The 15607-nt window shown below is 34.5% G+C and overlaps 1 protein-coding gene across 1 annotated transcript in view; it reads right to left on the bottom strand.

Moving 5' to 3' along the window:
• Positions 1 to 7624: 7624 nt before the first annotated feature.
• Positions 7625 to 15607, bottom strand: part of LOC145669726 (transient receptor potential cation channel protein painless-like) — an 84916-nt gene continuing 76933 nt past the window's right edge. The window contains exon 2 of the mRNA XM_081738048.1: positions 7625 to 11907. Within this exon, the coding sequence (XP_081594174.1) occupies positions 8959 to 11892 (2934 nt within the window). The 5' untranslated portion in view covers positions 11893 to 11907 and the 3' untranslated portion in view covers positions 7625 to 8958. The remainder of the gene's footprint in view (positions 11908 to 15607) is intronic.

The following is a 15607-nucleotide window of genomic DNA, read 5'->3' as shown; positions in this document are numbered from 1 at the left end:
AAGGCGAGAGCGTTAGCGACTATGCTACGCGGGTCCACGGAAAAAAATCTTGTAACATCAAATTGTTAGTGAGAAGTTAAGACTATTAAGTTCCAGAAATAGTTCAAAGCTCTTTCAGTAGTGGCTTCTTCGGGAAATAGAGGGAAGGACGATGCCTCAGTGGTAGAACACTTACCTCTGGTGTGTGGTCTCTGGTTCGAACCTCGCCCAAATAAGTTTGCGGTCTACAACATCGTGTCCGCGAGTTTTCTCGGGGGTACTCCCGTTTCCTTACACATTCTCATTCCACCAATCCCTTCATCATCATTCACTCATCTCAGCAGTTCTTCTTTCTTAGTCTAAAGAGCATAACCGTGGAAAATTAAACTGAATATATATATATATATATATATATATATATATATATATATATATATATATATATATATATATATATATATATATATTTTAAAGGGAAAATTATAATAGTCGTTGTATGCTACAATGTACCAAGAATGTTTCTTTCACCAGTCTCCATCACGAAAAACAGAAAGAAAAAACAAGTATCCGAGGATAGGGTGCCTCCTGAAACAGTTGTCTATATGTCTGAGAAGTGAACATAGAGGGTATATCAATAGAACTGTATTATCTGAATGAGTGAGAACGTATATTGCTCCTCAAAAGCCAGAAGGAAAAGTAATTCTTATATTAGATGAGTATACACAGCACTACAACACAGAATATACGCTGGAATTTCCAGAGATGAATGATATCATAATGATTTGCCTGCTGAGCCACACGACACAACATCTTCAGACTTTGGACAATACAGTTTTCAAGTCATTGAAGAGTTACTTGTACAGTGCTGTAGCACTGTGGATGAAGAATCAGTCTGTTCGCAGAGTAATACCAAGGTCGTAGTTTGGAGAATTACTGAATGAGTTTTGGGACAAATCAATCATACCAGAAAATGTCATTTCTGAATTTAGATATACGGTTATATACCTCTACAACCCTAACATCATTCCAGACTATGCTTTTCTGTCTGCAAATCCAAAGTGCAGAAACTGTGTTGATAGCTTAATCGACCTAAAGACGAGCACGAGAACCCCATTTAAAATTCCAATGCTGTTGGTCCAAGAAATCCCGAACCACATCCGAGTACATCAGAATTTAACATTCAATAGACTTTTACAAAACTTATGAAGGCGATTTCACCGGTATCATCTTTAGCCTGACTTTCTGGAAGCAAAAGAAGACCAAAGTTTCATGCTATAGTTTTATGTCCAACATCGAGTAAAGGGTTGTATTTTATTATGAATTCACATATTTTACTAACGAATATGCTGAAATAGTGAACAGTATGAAAACACAAAGAAAGGAATGGGATTCCTTGTTTTGGCGGTAAATGGCTGTTTCATGAAACCTGCACTACATTCATTAATGTAGTTTGCCTTGTGGGAGAGTAATAACAAGGAAAGTTAAAGGATTGCTTTGCTGATAGGAGAATTTGTCTTTAACCCTTTAACTGGCAAGCATTGATAGCATTACCATTAAAATATTTAGTTGGTTTGTGTGGTTGAACTATGTCTTCCTGATCATAATTTCGTAATTTTACAAATATTTTTCTACTTTGGTTACAAAATACAGGATGTTTATTTCAAAGACATTGCCATAAAATAGGTCTTATGTGTTGCTACTAAGCAGCATTGCCCTATTATGGTCAAATATCATAAGATATTTTCAGTAATTAGCAGCAGCTTCGTTAAAATATTTTCCTATAGAGCAAGAAATCACAAATAAATAAATAAATAATAACTTTCACGAAACGTAGGAGTTAAAGCTTCTACAATACTAAATTTGACTGTCCCCTGTTGACAAAAATTAGAAATATCTAAACAAGCGACCCGCAAATCATGTATATGAATATTGTATGAAAGCAATAATTCCAATTAAATGATCACTGAAGTTAAAATTCGTGCGGATTAAGCAATAGAATGCGATGTTGCTTGTAAGCAACAGTGCCAAATAAAGGGTTAAACTTTATTTGCAGTGCTAGAGTTAGGAGGAGCGGGGTCAAATTGGGAACAATGTTGTGAGGCCCCAGGTTTCCAGTCAACTTGCACGATTACGTGAGGTTTGTCACTATGATTTTTACCACAACTCGATTTTAGTACTGTTTGCCACGATATTGTTATTGCAGATTTATCTTATTTCGTAATCGCGCCGGTTACAAAATCGATTTATAAGCTAAGGGTTATCAGTTGAGTATTATAACAATCAAATCCATTATATTTGTAAATGGAATACATACAAACAGCGTCAATGAAATTACTGCGCTATGACTATTAACGCCACAGTTAAGTTTCTCCAATTGAGTTCAAGAACCCGAGGTAATCATTTATGTGTTTAGAAAACCTTTAAATGCGTCTCGAAATTAATATTACGCACAGTTTCTGTGTTTGTGTGTGTAGCCAACATTGAATCTAGACATATAAGAGGACACCACAAAAGGAAAAAGGGGCAATTCCGACAAATGTCGGAAGACCAGAACTTTGTGTGGGAGGCATGATAATAATTGCTTTTTCTTTTAATTTTTTTTTTAACTTTTCTAAAGTTTCAATTAAAGAAAAGTAGATTTAAATATATTGATTTAACAATCTTTTAAAGACACTTTGGTAACAAGCAGTGGCGTATTTAGGGGGGTGGCTTCCGGGCTTAAGCCCCCCCCCCCGAAATCTTACTTAGTATAGTAAAGTAAATGAAACATCTTGCAGAATTTTCACATTTCCAGGCAAAGCCCCCCCCCCGAAAGTTAGCAAAGCCCCTCCCGAAACAAAATCGTAAATACGCCACTGGTAACAAGAATAAATTTAATCCATTGATAATACAAGAATTTAGTGACCTTTTTATTGTTACTTGGCTATTTTCAAGCCCACATATATTGTTAAACTACACAATTAGGCGACTTCTTCAGAGCATTTCTGAAACAAGATGGAGTATGCATGAATTGAAGCCGAGAAGCATATACCAGAAATAACGCTGTACAATAAATATGAGGTCATGTTCTGTTATTTAACTGAGAACAGGTGATTTTAACTAAGTTAGAGCTGCTAAATCGATATGAGAAGTCCTTTTATCCTAACGTGTACTATTTTTATTGTACAGTAGGGGTGTATTTTTATTGTACTAAATGTATGAAAAGTCCCATATATGCCGCTGATTTCTACGAAAATTCCCTTTACCCCTATTGGAGAAATTAGTCAAAAAATCCCTCAAAATGGAATTTTCCCCACCGTTTGGCATCACTGATCTCAATTCAATTTGACGAATGTTGTCACCGTAAAAAAGATGCTGCCATCTGGCGTTTAGATGCTTCTTTACAGTTACATTATATTTACGTATAATATTATGTTTTAGCTAACTTCTATCTGAAGTTTCTTTTCACTTCCATTTGTTAACGGAACGCTCCCATATAACAGATCCTGTTTTAGATTGTATGAGGACTTAAAGAAAGAAAAACATTGAAAACTGTTAGAAAATTCCAATTTTACGATGCTGAGTGCCTACACCATCTTTATTTATTTATTTATTTATTTATTTTACTCCATATAAATTATATGGAGAATAAATTTTCTCCTTTGAAATGAACTAGAATTTTGTGATGTTACTGATTTCTTATTCAAGTCTAGTTAAATCTTCTTTACATTTTCAAAACAAATTCGCATTATATACGAGAAAGAGACATAAATTTAAATTTATTTAAATTAAATGTTATTTATTTAAACAAAGAATGGATTATTGTAACAAAGTTTAATTTTCACGAAGCAGGAGACATTTAAATAGATTTGAAGGGGAAAAGAAACATTGAAATCAAGCCATTAAAATTCAATTTTATTTAAAAGAAAACAAAACTAATTCTCCATTTAAATCCATGGGTTAAAAATTTCAAATATTGCTCATGTATTTGACTGATGTATGGACCAGAAACATGACCAATATACAAAGTACATTAAAATGGAGTTGAAATGGGAATGCTAAACTTTATGTGAGGGATAACAAGAAGAGACGAAATGAGAAATGAGAAAGTAAGGGGAGCAACCAAGGTTCTAGAGATATCTAAGAAGATCCAAAGAAGACTGCAGTGGTATGCCTATCTGATGACAAGAACAAACGACTAAGTGGTCAAAACAATGATGGCAATGGAAGAAGACGAGAAGATAGGTGGAGGGAGACCAAGAAGGAAATGGATCGACGTAGATAAGAATGACTTCAGGGAGAATTCTGACAGAAAAATAATTCCGAGACAGGGTTTTATGGAGAAGACTCACCAGAAAAGTCAACCAAACATAAATTTGAAAAGACGGTGAGAAAGGAAAAAGAATTGATTATGTATTCAATACAGTTAAAATTAGAATCTAATGATATTTACCTTGAGTCATAATGTTTTTACTCAACCATTCCTTTCCATTTTAGGATTAAAATTTTATGAATATTATCTTTCTGAAATATTTCACACTATCCATATACTGTGTTGTACAACTTAACTATTTTTTATCATCTGTGAAAACAGTACGAGCAGTTCACCTGGCCGTTCACTTTTCAATTCATCTTGCATAGTTGCTCAGTAATTCTTGTGTAGTCAAGTAGACCTATAGTTTTCTCATCAGCGGTAAAAGTGTCAAAAGGAACATATATTGCTAATGAGCCGAATGACGCCACCATCACAGAGTTAGTATCTTTTGCTATTGTTACCAGAAGGTACAATGAGCGATCTGACCTTTCTTACAATTACGTTATCCTGCGCTATGATGTAAATATTGTGAACTCAATAGCTTAATTACGTACAAAATATTACGATACATTGTTTAATATATATTTTTCTTCCGCATACAACGATAGCTACATATAAGATCTAAAGTTCAGGAAAACGCGAAACATCCATTCTTCTCCACTTCCTCTAAATGGAGAAGCACCAAAGGTTAGTTCTAGATTTAGATTCACAAACATCAAATAATTACCAGCCAATAAGGTTGACCAGCAAGCAATGAGATGAGACAAGTAGTTATGCATTTGGCAACATGAATCCAATCATAATTTACGAATATTTGTGGTCTCCTGCAAGTATTTTCCAAAAGAAAATGCTGTGAATACATAAACAAAACGAAGATAACCCATAGCTCAATACATCCATATGGATTAGTACCAAACATCTTGAAATCGTAAAGAATGGCGTCGAACTCTTTATAACGTTTGACGACAATAGACATAAAAAGTAATGAACAGTGCTGTATCATTCACTGTACTTTCTTACAAGTCACTTTCCATAGGCATCATTCGTCTTTCTCTCTTGGGTTTACTGACTTTCTGAAACAACAATAGAAAAAGATTTAGTGAAAGGTTTACGGGGAAAAGTGAAAAGTCGAATGTTTAGTTTAGCACTGTAAGTGTCATACACAGAAACAGCAATGGAAGAAAGTTGTTGTAATGCGGCCAAGTTCCAGGACAGAGTAATGTACGTCTTGTGCAAAACTCTGGTCTTCAAAAGCAGCTGGACAAACTAGAGAGTTGGACAAGCTAACAAGTTTCAGTGTGCGTACATATGGAACTCTTGTCCATCCACTTTTCCTAACACAATGCATCTGGCTTTCTCACGAACTACACTTCATCTCGTGTACATTTTGGTCTGTGCAGGTATTCCTGTGATAAATATATTCTAATATGACTTGATCACATGATTAGGCTAATAAGTAAGCCAAAGTTTTTAGGTGCTTGGATACCTGAAAGTTTGTCAATGAATAAGCAAATAACAGAACTAAGAATATTTTATTTCGTAAATTCAACTAAATATTATCAAATAACTAAACTCAGACTTGTGTATAATGTTTTTTATCATTCGCTGTTAACATATAGAATTATATTTTGAGAGAATTATGCATTAGCTAGAAGTATTATTCCAAGTAGCATAGAAGTTGGTCCAACCTTGACCCAACAATTTTTCAACGCATTCACTGTTCCCTAAAGTTGGGCCAATGATCTGTACCACTTCGAAGAAAAAAGTTTCAAAGAAAATGTCTTCTATGTCTCTTATTACGCCTAGTAGATCTTTATTTCATAGCCTGAACATATTATCCCTATCATCTATGTGTATTTTGGAAAGTTTCATATAAAGAATTTTCCATACGATACCAGAAATACACTTTTACATTTGCAAAAAGTTCGTCTAACAAAGTTCAATCACGTAATTCTATTCCAGGGAATAAAACTGCACAGAAAACTTCTGAAAAATGAATACTAACACTTTTAAATACAGAGTATAGAAATTTCTGCATAAGCACCTATTTTACATTTTATAATATTCACGAATATTCAAATAAAGGTTTAAAGTAATTTCTTCAATTAAGAATTACCCTAATGTAAAATTCTGCTGTATCTTAGAATTTATGTACAAGGTACATGTATTTTATTTATGTATCTTTACTGTTTATTGTTGTACTTTAAAGTATAAAGAAACTATTGCGTATAATACGTATTAAGGTAAGTAACAAAACAACTGTTTGTACCGTTTCATTGTAAAATTTTCAATTCCGCTGCCATTAGCCACTTTAAAGTTTAAAATCCCACTATCATTAATTTGCTTTTCCCATTTTAATTATTGTTAAACTTTGGGTTTGTCAAATACTTGTTGCTTTGGAATTATTTTAAATAATGAGTTAAAACTTGATACTTAAAATGTTTCGTATTCCCTTGCCTTCTGCTAATCGTACATATTTATAATTTCTGACAAATCCATTCTGACAAGGCCTGAGATTAAAATCGTTCCACGAAAAGTTTATGCAGAGTAACTTGAAAAGAACCTTAGTTAGTTTGTGCGCCGATAATTTTTATATCATAAACTACCAAAAATCTTGCGTATTAATATCATAACCTAAAACTGTGAATGGCGTTAGCTGGCAAATTAATTCTAAAAACCACATTAAAATAATTGGAAAACGCGAGAGAAATCTCTATAAGCGACTATTGCAAAATTTCGCACGACACAAAACATTTATGCAGGTAATTCAACGTACAAAGAAAGTTGCCTTCCACTTGTGAGAAGGTTTGTTAGCTAAAAGCGTCGTTCTTCCTTTTTTTTTTTTTAAAAAAAAAGTCAACGAAGCCTGTCGGACCACATTCAGAAAATGGTATAGTGACAATGGAACCCATTTTAACCAAACCTTTCTAACCAACCAACTGGGATGCTTGAAAAATAAGTACAGTTGTTGGAAAAGATAATAAAATTTAAGTTGACTTGTCATTGTAATTTTATACATTGTGATTTCTGTTCGTAAATTAGCCTCTGAGAAGCTTCAACTTACTGTATTTGTTTTACATCTGACTTTTTAAAAAGAAAAATGAAACATCGAAATAATAATTGTTTAGGAACATTGCATATACGTAAAACAGCACCCCTTATTTGAAAATTATGAACGAGCCAATGCCTTGATAAATTTTTAAGGCGGACAAATAAAAGCGTGTAGCCTTTTGATTTAGTAAGTTCATTTGTTTTTTCGTTTTTAGCAATTTAGTAAGTGTGTACACTCAGATTCCACTTTTTTTTTTCTGGAAATATACGATTGGTTAAAAAACAAATTAAATCCAAATATTGTTTTTTAAAAAAGTGTTTATTATAAAAGCTTTCTCATTCCCCAACTTACAAAAAAGATACAGATTTATTAAAATCTATTTTTTGCTTTATCAACTTAAATAATTATAATAATCAACAAATTAAACTTCTCTACTTCTTAAAAACATACAACTAAGCTAACAGAGATGTGGTGCACAACTTGTAATGCAGTACCGACCGAACACCCTTTCTTAACCAAAACAATCTATATCTTGTTATAACGTACTATACAATCAGTCTTTCGCAGAGAAATCAACATTTACATTATTTTTAAGAAAATGAAAAAAATATTTCTAATTAAAAATCACATAGTTATTTACATAACTTTGGAAACAATGGTAGAAAACTCAGAATTCTTCCAGTGTTCCTCCGTTTTCAAGTACAGATCTACTTTTAAGTTATTGAAATAACACAGAATGCAGATGTTTCTATCACAATCAATGAAGTGAATGCATACAAATGTCGAGTACAGTTTTTGATTGCGACTACACACACATACATACCAAATAATAATATACCTTTAGGCATAATGAGATTGTTAAAGCAAATTAGAAAAATACCAATTTCATAATTGTCATGTAGATTTCAGCAAAGTTATTTTAAATCTTTAAAGTTATTACTTTACAAAGATACCGGGAAAATGTACAACGCAAGTCAGTGAGAACTAATTTCTGTGCAGATTGACAATGACTGCTAACATCAAATTCTCTGAAATCAAGACAAATTTTAAGTGTAATTTATTCTTCCAGGATTTTATCATTAGGTATATATGTTCTATAATTAGTCATTATGTGTGTTAATAAAACATTTGATTGAACTAATCATCAAATTACCAACAATATACACAAGCTTTTGTTTACATACAAAATTAACATTTGTTCTGAACAACTATATACTTTCAAAAGTATGATAATTACATAACGTTCGAGTAACAAGAACCGTATCGGCTACATATATTTGGTACTAAACTTACAACCTCAATATTTCTCAACGAAAATTGAACACGTCTTTTGATTGATATCTTCATTTCCATATTAAAATTCATACAAAGGATATCCACCACTTTACGGTACTCTTTTAAAAATTGTTTAACAGTCCATTATAATTTTCAAATTTCGTTGTGCTAAATGCATTTGCTCGTAATGGTTGTGAGATGTTGGTGAAATGGTCATTTCTCTTAACTAGATGTTAAATAAAGTTTAACAATTAAAGGTGTAACAGTCATTAAAGTTCATAACTAATGCACTTTACTGGTAATCTACATCAGCGATGAACATTCCGTTATTCATAATCTGATAAATAGATATTGTCATTTATTTCTTGTCTCCAAAGTTGCTGTTGGTAATAGCAATAATTTGCTTTACCATTCGTTCAAGATTTTCCATTCGTTGTTGCACCATGTATTTCAATGTTGCCAGTTCAGTTTTAATCTCTTCCTCCTCGGACTTCTGCTCTTTCTTTGTGAGAATACTCTTCGCTGATTGGATAATATCCTTATGCATCGTGCATTTGCCGCAACCTTTGCACGTCTTACAACACGAGGGTGAAATTCTTGCACTCTTATTTAAAAACACACTAACTTGGCCTTTGGGTAAAATATCCGGAAAGAGAAGAGTGCTTTTGCTGAATGTGATTTTTTGAATGAAAGTTTTCAGCCACCCACACCTTCCGAAACAGTCGCATAACGAGCAATTGGGGCAAGTGCGGACGGTTCTAAATGGAAGCCAGTTGCCAATAAACTCAAATGGATCGCCTAGAAGCATGGATTCAATGTACGATACGAGCTCAACTCGTGATATATAGCTTACAAGCTCAGCTTCATCTTTAATTGCTTGAGTGTCGCTTACAGCCAAACCATTAAGCAAGTTCATCAAAACGATCGTTATGAGAAACAAGAAAAGAAGGAATATGAGGTGACTGGTAATAGTGTAAGATTCAAAAGGCAAAGTTCCCAAATCAAATTCTCCAGTTAACATAACAAAGGTTTTAAGTATCGCGTTTCCTGGGTTAAGGAAGAAGTTCTCATCGCAGTCATCTCCTTCGCAGCTGTGGAATAGAATGTAGAAGCTTAGAGCAAAAGCGAAGATGAGAAGTGAATACCAAAGGAGGAAGAACATGAAATTACGTGAAACTGTTTGAAGCATGGTAATGTAAGTAGATAGTCTTGGATGACGACCAATAAGAAGTACAAGCTCTGTCCACACTAAGAGAATTACCACAGCTGCCAGGTGTTGCTTGACTTCTGATTCGACAGAACCGTACAAAATAAGGCAAGACATCGTTATTAGTCCCGCTTCAAGCAAGTTTTCCAAACTTAAAAGATATCTTTTAGGAGAAACTGCAAACTGAAATATTTCCCTGATTATCAAAAATGCCAAGAATATGGATACTATTATCCACGCAAAGTCTATCGCAGAATCTGTATAACTTGGTTTATCTGCCGGTTGTATATCTGTGCTGTTCTCAATATCACTTGCGTTAGATATAATGCTATCAGTAACGCCTTGAGGTTCATCGTTGTGCCTTTTACCATTTCCGAATTCAGCCAGTAGATAGAAAGTCAAGAAAGCTACAAATGTAATATAAAATAGCAGATTGCCGTAAAAGAACCAGCGTATTCTGTGCCACTTCAGGAACAAGAAGCTTGTAAGGATAGGATGTTTCAGCAAATGCTTGTGTTGCTTCGATTTACTTAAATACAGCAATGGTTCAGTTTCAGGAAGCAAAGGAGCATTGATTTTGTTTTCTGTTTCAAGCATTGTTTCAGTGCTTTCAGAGGCCGAAGTCTGTCTATCTACTCGTGGAGGAGTTAGGAAATCGTATTTGAAAATAATTTGGTACTTTTCCTCTCGCGTTGCTTCATTGTTCGTGTAGAGACAGTCATCCAAATATTCCTCGAGCACGGTTGGATCTATAAAGGTGATGGCAGGTTCACTGAAGACATTTTTCATACCAACGTAGGCACCATGGTGTAATAAAGTTGCAATTACATCATTATCTCCGTTCTTAGCCGCGTAGTGCAATGGCGTATTACCAAGGGCATCTTGGGCATTAATGTTTATTTTGTGTCTCACGTCGATGTTAGTTTCTTCTAAAAGAACGTGCAAACAATATCTATAGTTGCTTTTCCCTTCATTAAGGTCCGACTTTGATTCCATTTTGACAACCTTATGTAAGATAGTTTCTCTTCTCGCATCACTGTCAATAGCTCCAAAGTCAGTCTTCTCTTCCCGCAGAAAGAGTCGTAGAATTTCATGGTAGCCATGGTACGCTGCAAGAAGAATTGGTTTCCAACCATTGGCACTGCATACTCCGTTAGGGTCTACGTCCTTATCTAAAAGCTCTTGTACGAAGTCCTCCAGACCATTATCACAAGCATACTGTAGAAGAGTATATTGCCCATCATTATCATTAATATTTACATCTTTCTCAATCGCCTTCTTAAGCAGCATTGTAAACTTGTTGTAATCTCTCTTGTATAGAGACTGGAAGAGCAATGTTTTAATATCTTCTACTGGAACTTCAGGATCAACATTTTCGACTTCTGAAGGAAATTCCGTGAGTAGTTCAGGCATGTCCTCTTCTATAATTTCTCTCGCAGTTTTCCCATTTACATCAAAGTCAATTTTAGCCTTTTTCTGCAGTAATAGGCGAACAGCCTCTTTCCCTCCTCGAATAGCTGCAAGATGAATTGGAGTGGCACTTTGGCGATCCATTTCGTTCATTTTGATATCAGGACTGTTGAGGAGCGCTTCCATACTCTTGATGTACATTTCTCGGGTCTCTTTCCTTCGTTCTTCATCAACATCTTCCTTCTTCAACCAAGCCAGAGCCGAGCGCTCAGCAGCTACGTGTAGTGGTGTACGACCAAAATCATTTTTAATGTTAACATCAGCGTTGTGCTCCAGAAGACATTGTATTACTTCATAGTGACCACCTTCGGCAGCAAAGTGAAGCGGAGCCTTCTTTCGCACTGTGTTAATCTTGTTCGGGTCCGCTTTGTGCTGGAGAAGGACTGACACAAAACTAGTTAGTCCCTCAGCACATGCAAAGTCGAGACAAGTTTTGTATTCTGGGTGTTCGTAGTACTTGTTGGCGTCGATAGATGAGTCCCCTTCACCTCCATTTAAGATGTCGGAAAAGGCAGTCAGATTCTTGTTCTTCAGAGCTTCTAGTAGATCTACGTATGGATCTGTAGAACAAAGGCTGGACGTTGGACACAGCTTCAAATGAGGTGAATCGGTCATTTTGAGAAGTTGTTTCTGAAAAGAGAAAACATAAAAAATATAATTAATATATGTATATATATATATTTGGTTTCAAATTATTAATTATGTGTAATATGATGCGTTCAGTGTACAAGAGAATCAAGACCACTTTAAAAAAATTGGACACATTTCATATTTAAGATCTCTGTCTGAAGTTCCTTTCAGAACTTGAAAGATTACTCTCCAGATATTGTAAATAACTTTTATGATGTAAAAAACTATAAACTTTTCCATGTAAACGTTCCGCACAAACCCTGTCTCTCGTTCTCTCAACTTTGAAAATAAACTTGATTCCTTTGTGCTCTGAATGCGCAATATATAGAATCAATATTTTATTATTTGATACCAAATATATTTTTATTACAGATTTATTACTGTAGTTAATCTGCAAATTTCTGACAATAGTATTACTTGATTCATTCTCAGGGAGGAGAATTTATTCCATAAATATTAAGCGGAGGAAATTCTTATTATCCACCAGGATTTCGTACCGTGACTTGGATAACATTGCTGTGGAACTCTGTAGCATTTTCACATTAAATTTAATTCAACAGACGAGTTGTCAGCAAAATTGTAACCATTATCTCAAATAACTGTTAACCATGCAGTAACGTAAGGGTATCAAGTAACAACAGTATCAATTTTTACAGTAACGCCAAAATACTTGCAATAAATAAATAAATAAAAATTACAGCAACGAGGCCTTTTTTTCTTAATTTCAGTAACAACACTTTCCGGACGACCGACGGGCTATGGCCGTCGTGGAACTGAAAAAAAGTCCAGTAGGACGAAGGATAGGCGCAGCACGTGTTCTGCATTTTTATTGCGAATGAACTACAAGTTGTTTACGTGTACATACACATTTTACAATGAAACGATGAGCTAGAGAGAAAATTATGTGACAATGTTGTACTGCAATCGTATTTATGCATCTATGCAAAAGTTTCAGGCCTCGAGTTAGTATGGAAGTCCGTTCAATTTAAGTTGCAAAATTTGACTGTAACAAACAAACAAACAAAGCAACCTAATTAAAGAATTATATAAAATTAAGAGACTGTAAAATACTAGAACTCTTTCCAAAGGAACTCTGTGTCGGTAATATAAAGTAAAATGGTGAAGGTGTAACTGAGTCAGACTCGAAACTCAGGCCAAAAAAAATTTCGAGAAGTATGATATTTAGAATTTGATTTTCGTACTATGTCTACCTTTCAAGCAACATTAATGAAAATGCCTATGCTAGATGGGAAGAAAAGAAAAGGAAAAGAAAAGAAAAGAAAAGAAAAGAAAAGAAAAGAAAAGAAAAGAAAAGAAAAGAAAAGAAAAGAAAAGAAAAGAAAAGAAAAGAAAAGAAAAGAAATGAAATGAAATGAAATCCTTGAGTGTTACGTCCCACGATTATGCCGGTTAGGCTAAAAGAGACAGAGATGAAACGAATCAGGGTTTTTGACTCCGTCCTTTCCTACACTAGTACAGTGGTGTACTGTATTATCCTTCTTGCTGGTCTAGTGGCTAGCGCGTGTGACTTTAGTACATGAGATCTCGGATTCGATTCCCAGTAGGAGAGCACTGAATGCACCTGTTCTGGACAATGATTCAGATTCCACTTTAAAATGAGGCTCTTGACTTATATAGCTTCAAGGCTGACCAAGAGAGCAAATATCAATAAATAAATCAGTGGTGTGCAGTAGGTTTACACTGTGTGATCCCAGCGAAAATGGGTTGGGTTCGGTATACTTATCCTCATGAACGTAGATCCTGGGGAGCCGAGAGGACCTGAGCCCTGTAAAGTTTGCTCAGCTCCCTAGAATCTGAATATATTTGCTTGAATCTTTGAATATATGACAATTTAACATATACACTTGAACAGGAGCGGATTCAGGGAGGGGGGCGATCGGAGCGAACTTTCTTATTTTGTATATAAATAAAACCCATTCCAGAGCTTGGAGGTCTTAGAAGTAGCACTAAGTAGCAGTATTACAGCCCCCCCCCTCAGAAGTTCATCCTGGATACGTCACTGTACCTTAATGCTCCCCCTCCTCAAAGTTGCACAGAAATCGGAACCACTGTCTATTCTAAACGCATGTTGTTTTGTCAATAACTTCCAAATGAGTCATCAGTCTCTAGATCGATTTTACTTTGATTGAAGAGGGCGTAATCTTCTGTACATTACTGAAAACTGTACTGGAATGGTTTGATTTATACGGAAGTAGGTCAGAACAGGACACACAGGGTGTGCATGCATGCTTATCGTTTATTGCTAGGGTTTGGATAGAAACAGAAGTCTGAATGTTGAACAGCAACGCCATCTCATAGTGGGGAACGTGAACTACGGAAACAACTTTCTGAAACAACTTATTTCCAGATGTCTTTCCTGGACTGGAAGAAAGCAAATTACACATGTTTCGGAATCGCTGAGGCTAATTCATTCATTCCATTTGAAGCTACTTTTTCATCTGAATAAAGCTATTTAAAGTGAAAAAATCTAGATTACATCTTGAGAACGTCCTTGCTGCTTTAACATTGTGTCGTAACGTGTTTTTAATTATAATTTTATATTAGCCGGCTCTGTGATTATAACCGTACCGTAGTCCAAGGGCTCCGGTAGTTTCAGACAAGAGTCTAAGAAAGCATATATCAGGATTTTAAGACAAATTGAATTCAAATTATGCCAAATACTGTATATTCATTTAAAAATGCATATAACAATATAAATGCACATAAAAATTCACATAACAATACACACAACAATAACAAATACATATTCATAAAAATACATGAGGTAGTCCACACGAGCTTTAGGGGCCCGGGCCCCTCAAGATCGGTGCCCTTGTCGTAGTCGCCCAAGAAATAACTCTTTTTAACAATGTTGAAAGTATCTACACTAACTTTATAGTTTCGCAGTTGGTTTATGAGAGAATTTGTTTAAGTTTTCTTCTAAATTAAGTGGAATTATAGTGATGCGATTTTACTGATTTCTTCTCCAAGCCTAGTGTAATGAAACCATGAACTAAGAATTTAAAAAATCATCATTTTTATTCATAAAAATCATAATCGCAATATGGTAGGTGAAAATTGAACGAAGTTTGTTGTAATATCTTAACTTTTGGATACGTGCATAACATTCGTTTTAAAAATCACAAGGACAGTATTTGTAATCAAGAAATCGTTGGAAGCAGAAGCAAAATAGTCAAAAATCACCTGCAGTCAAAAAACAATGCTTTTCAGTAGTAATTAACTATTCGGATAAAATCACAAAAAAGATGAAAGCAAACCTCAGGGTTAATTAAAGTTCAAAAATACTTATTTTTACATCACTAGATAAAAACTGTATTTCTCAGAAAATATAATTAGCACTTTCCTAAGATTTTGTAAATTTTTATATTGGCTTTTGGCAAAGTAAAAAGGAAAAATAATTAAGGCAAACAAGGACAATAGTCCATATAAAATTATAAAGTTCGCAACTAAAAGAGCATTCTGGATTCTGTATCCTGCATCAAGCATCAAAATGGAAAATTCTTTAATAAACTACAAATATAGAAAGTGACCACTGTATGGTCAAACCTAAGCAGGATCTGCAATAAGGTAAAATATGACTACAGTACAGAGAATATTAAGTGTCTATTTGCATGTAACATGATATTAGGTCGTCTCTGAAAGTGACAGGCAAAAATTTGAATGTTTAAGTACTTTTCTG

Source organism: Thermobia domestica, chromosome 14 (genome assembly GCF_964235325.1).
Source record: "Thermobia domestica chromosome 14, izTheDome1.hap1.1, whole genome shotgun sequence".
Taxonomy (NCBI): domain Eukaryota; kingdom Metazoa; phylum Arthropoda; class Insecta; order Zygentoma; family Lepismatidae; genus Thermobia; species Thermobia domestica.
This window is presented reverse-complemented; position numbering and strand designations above follow the sequence as displayed.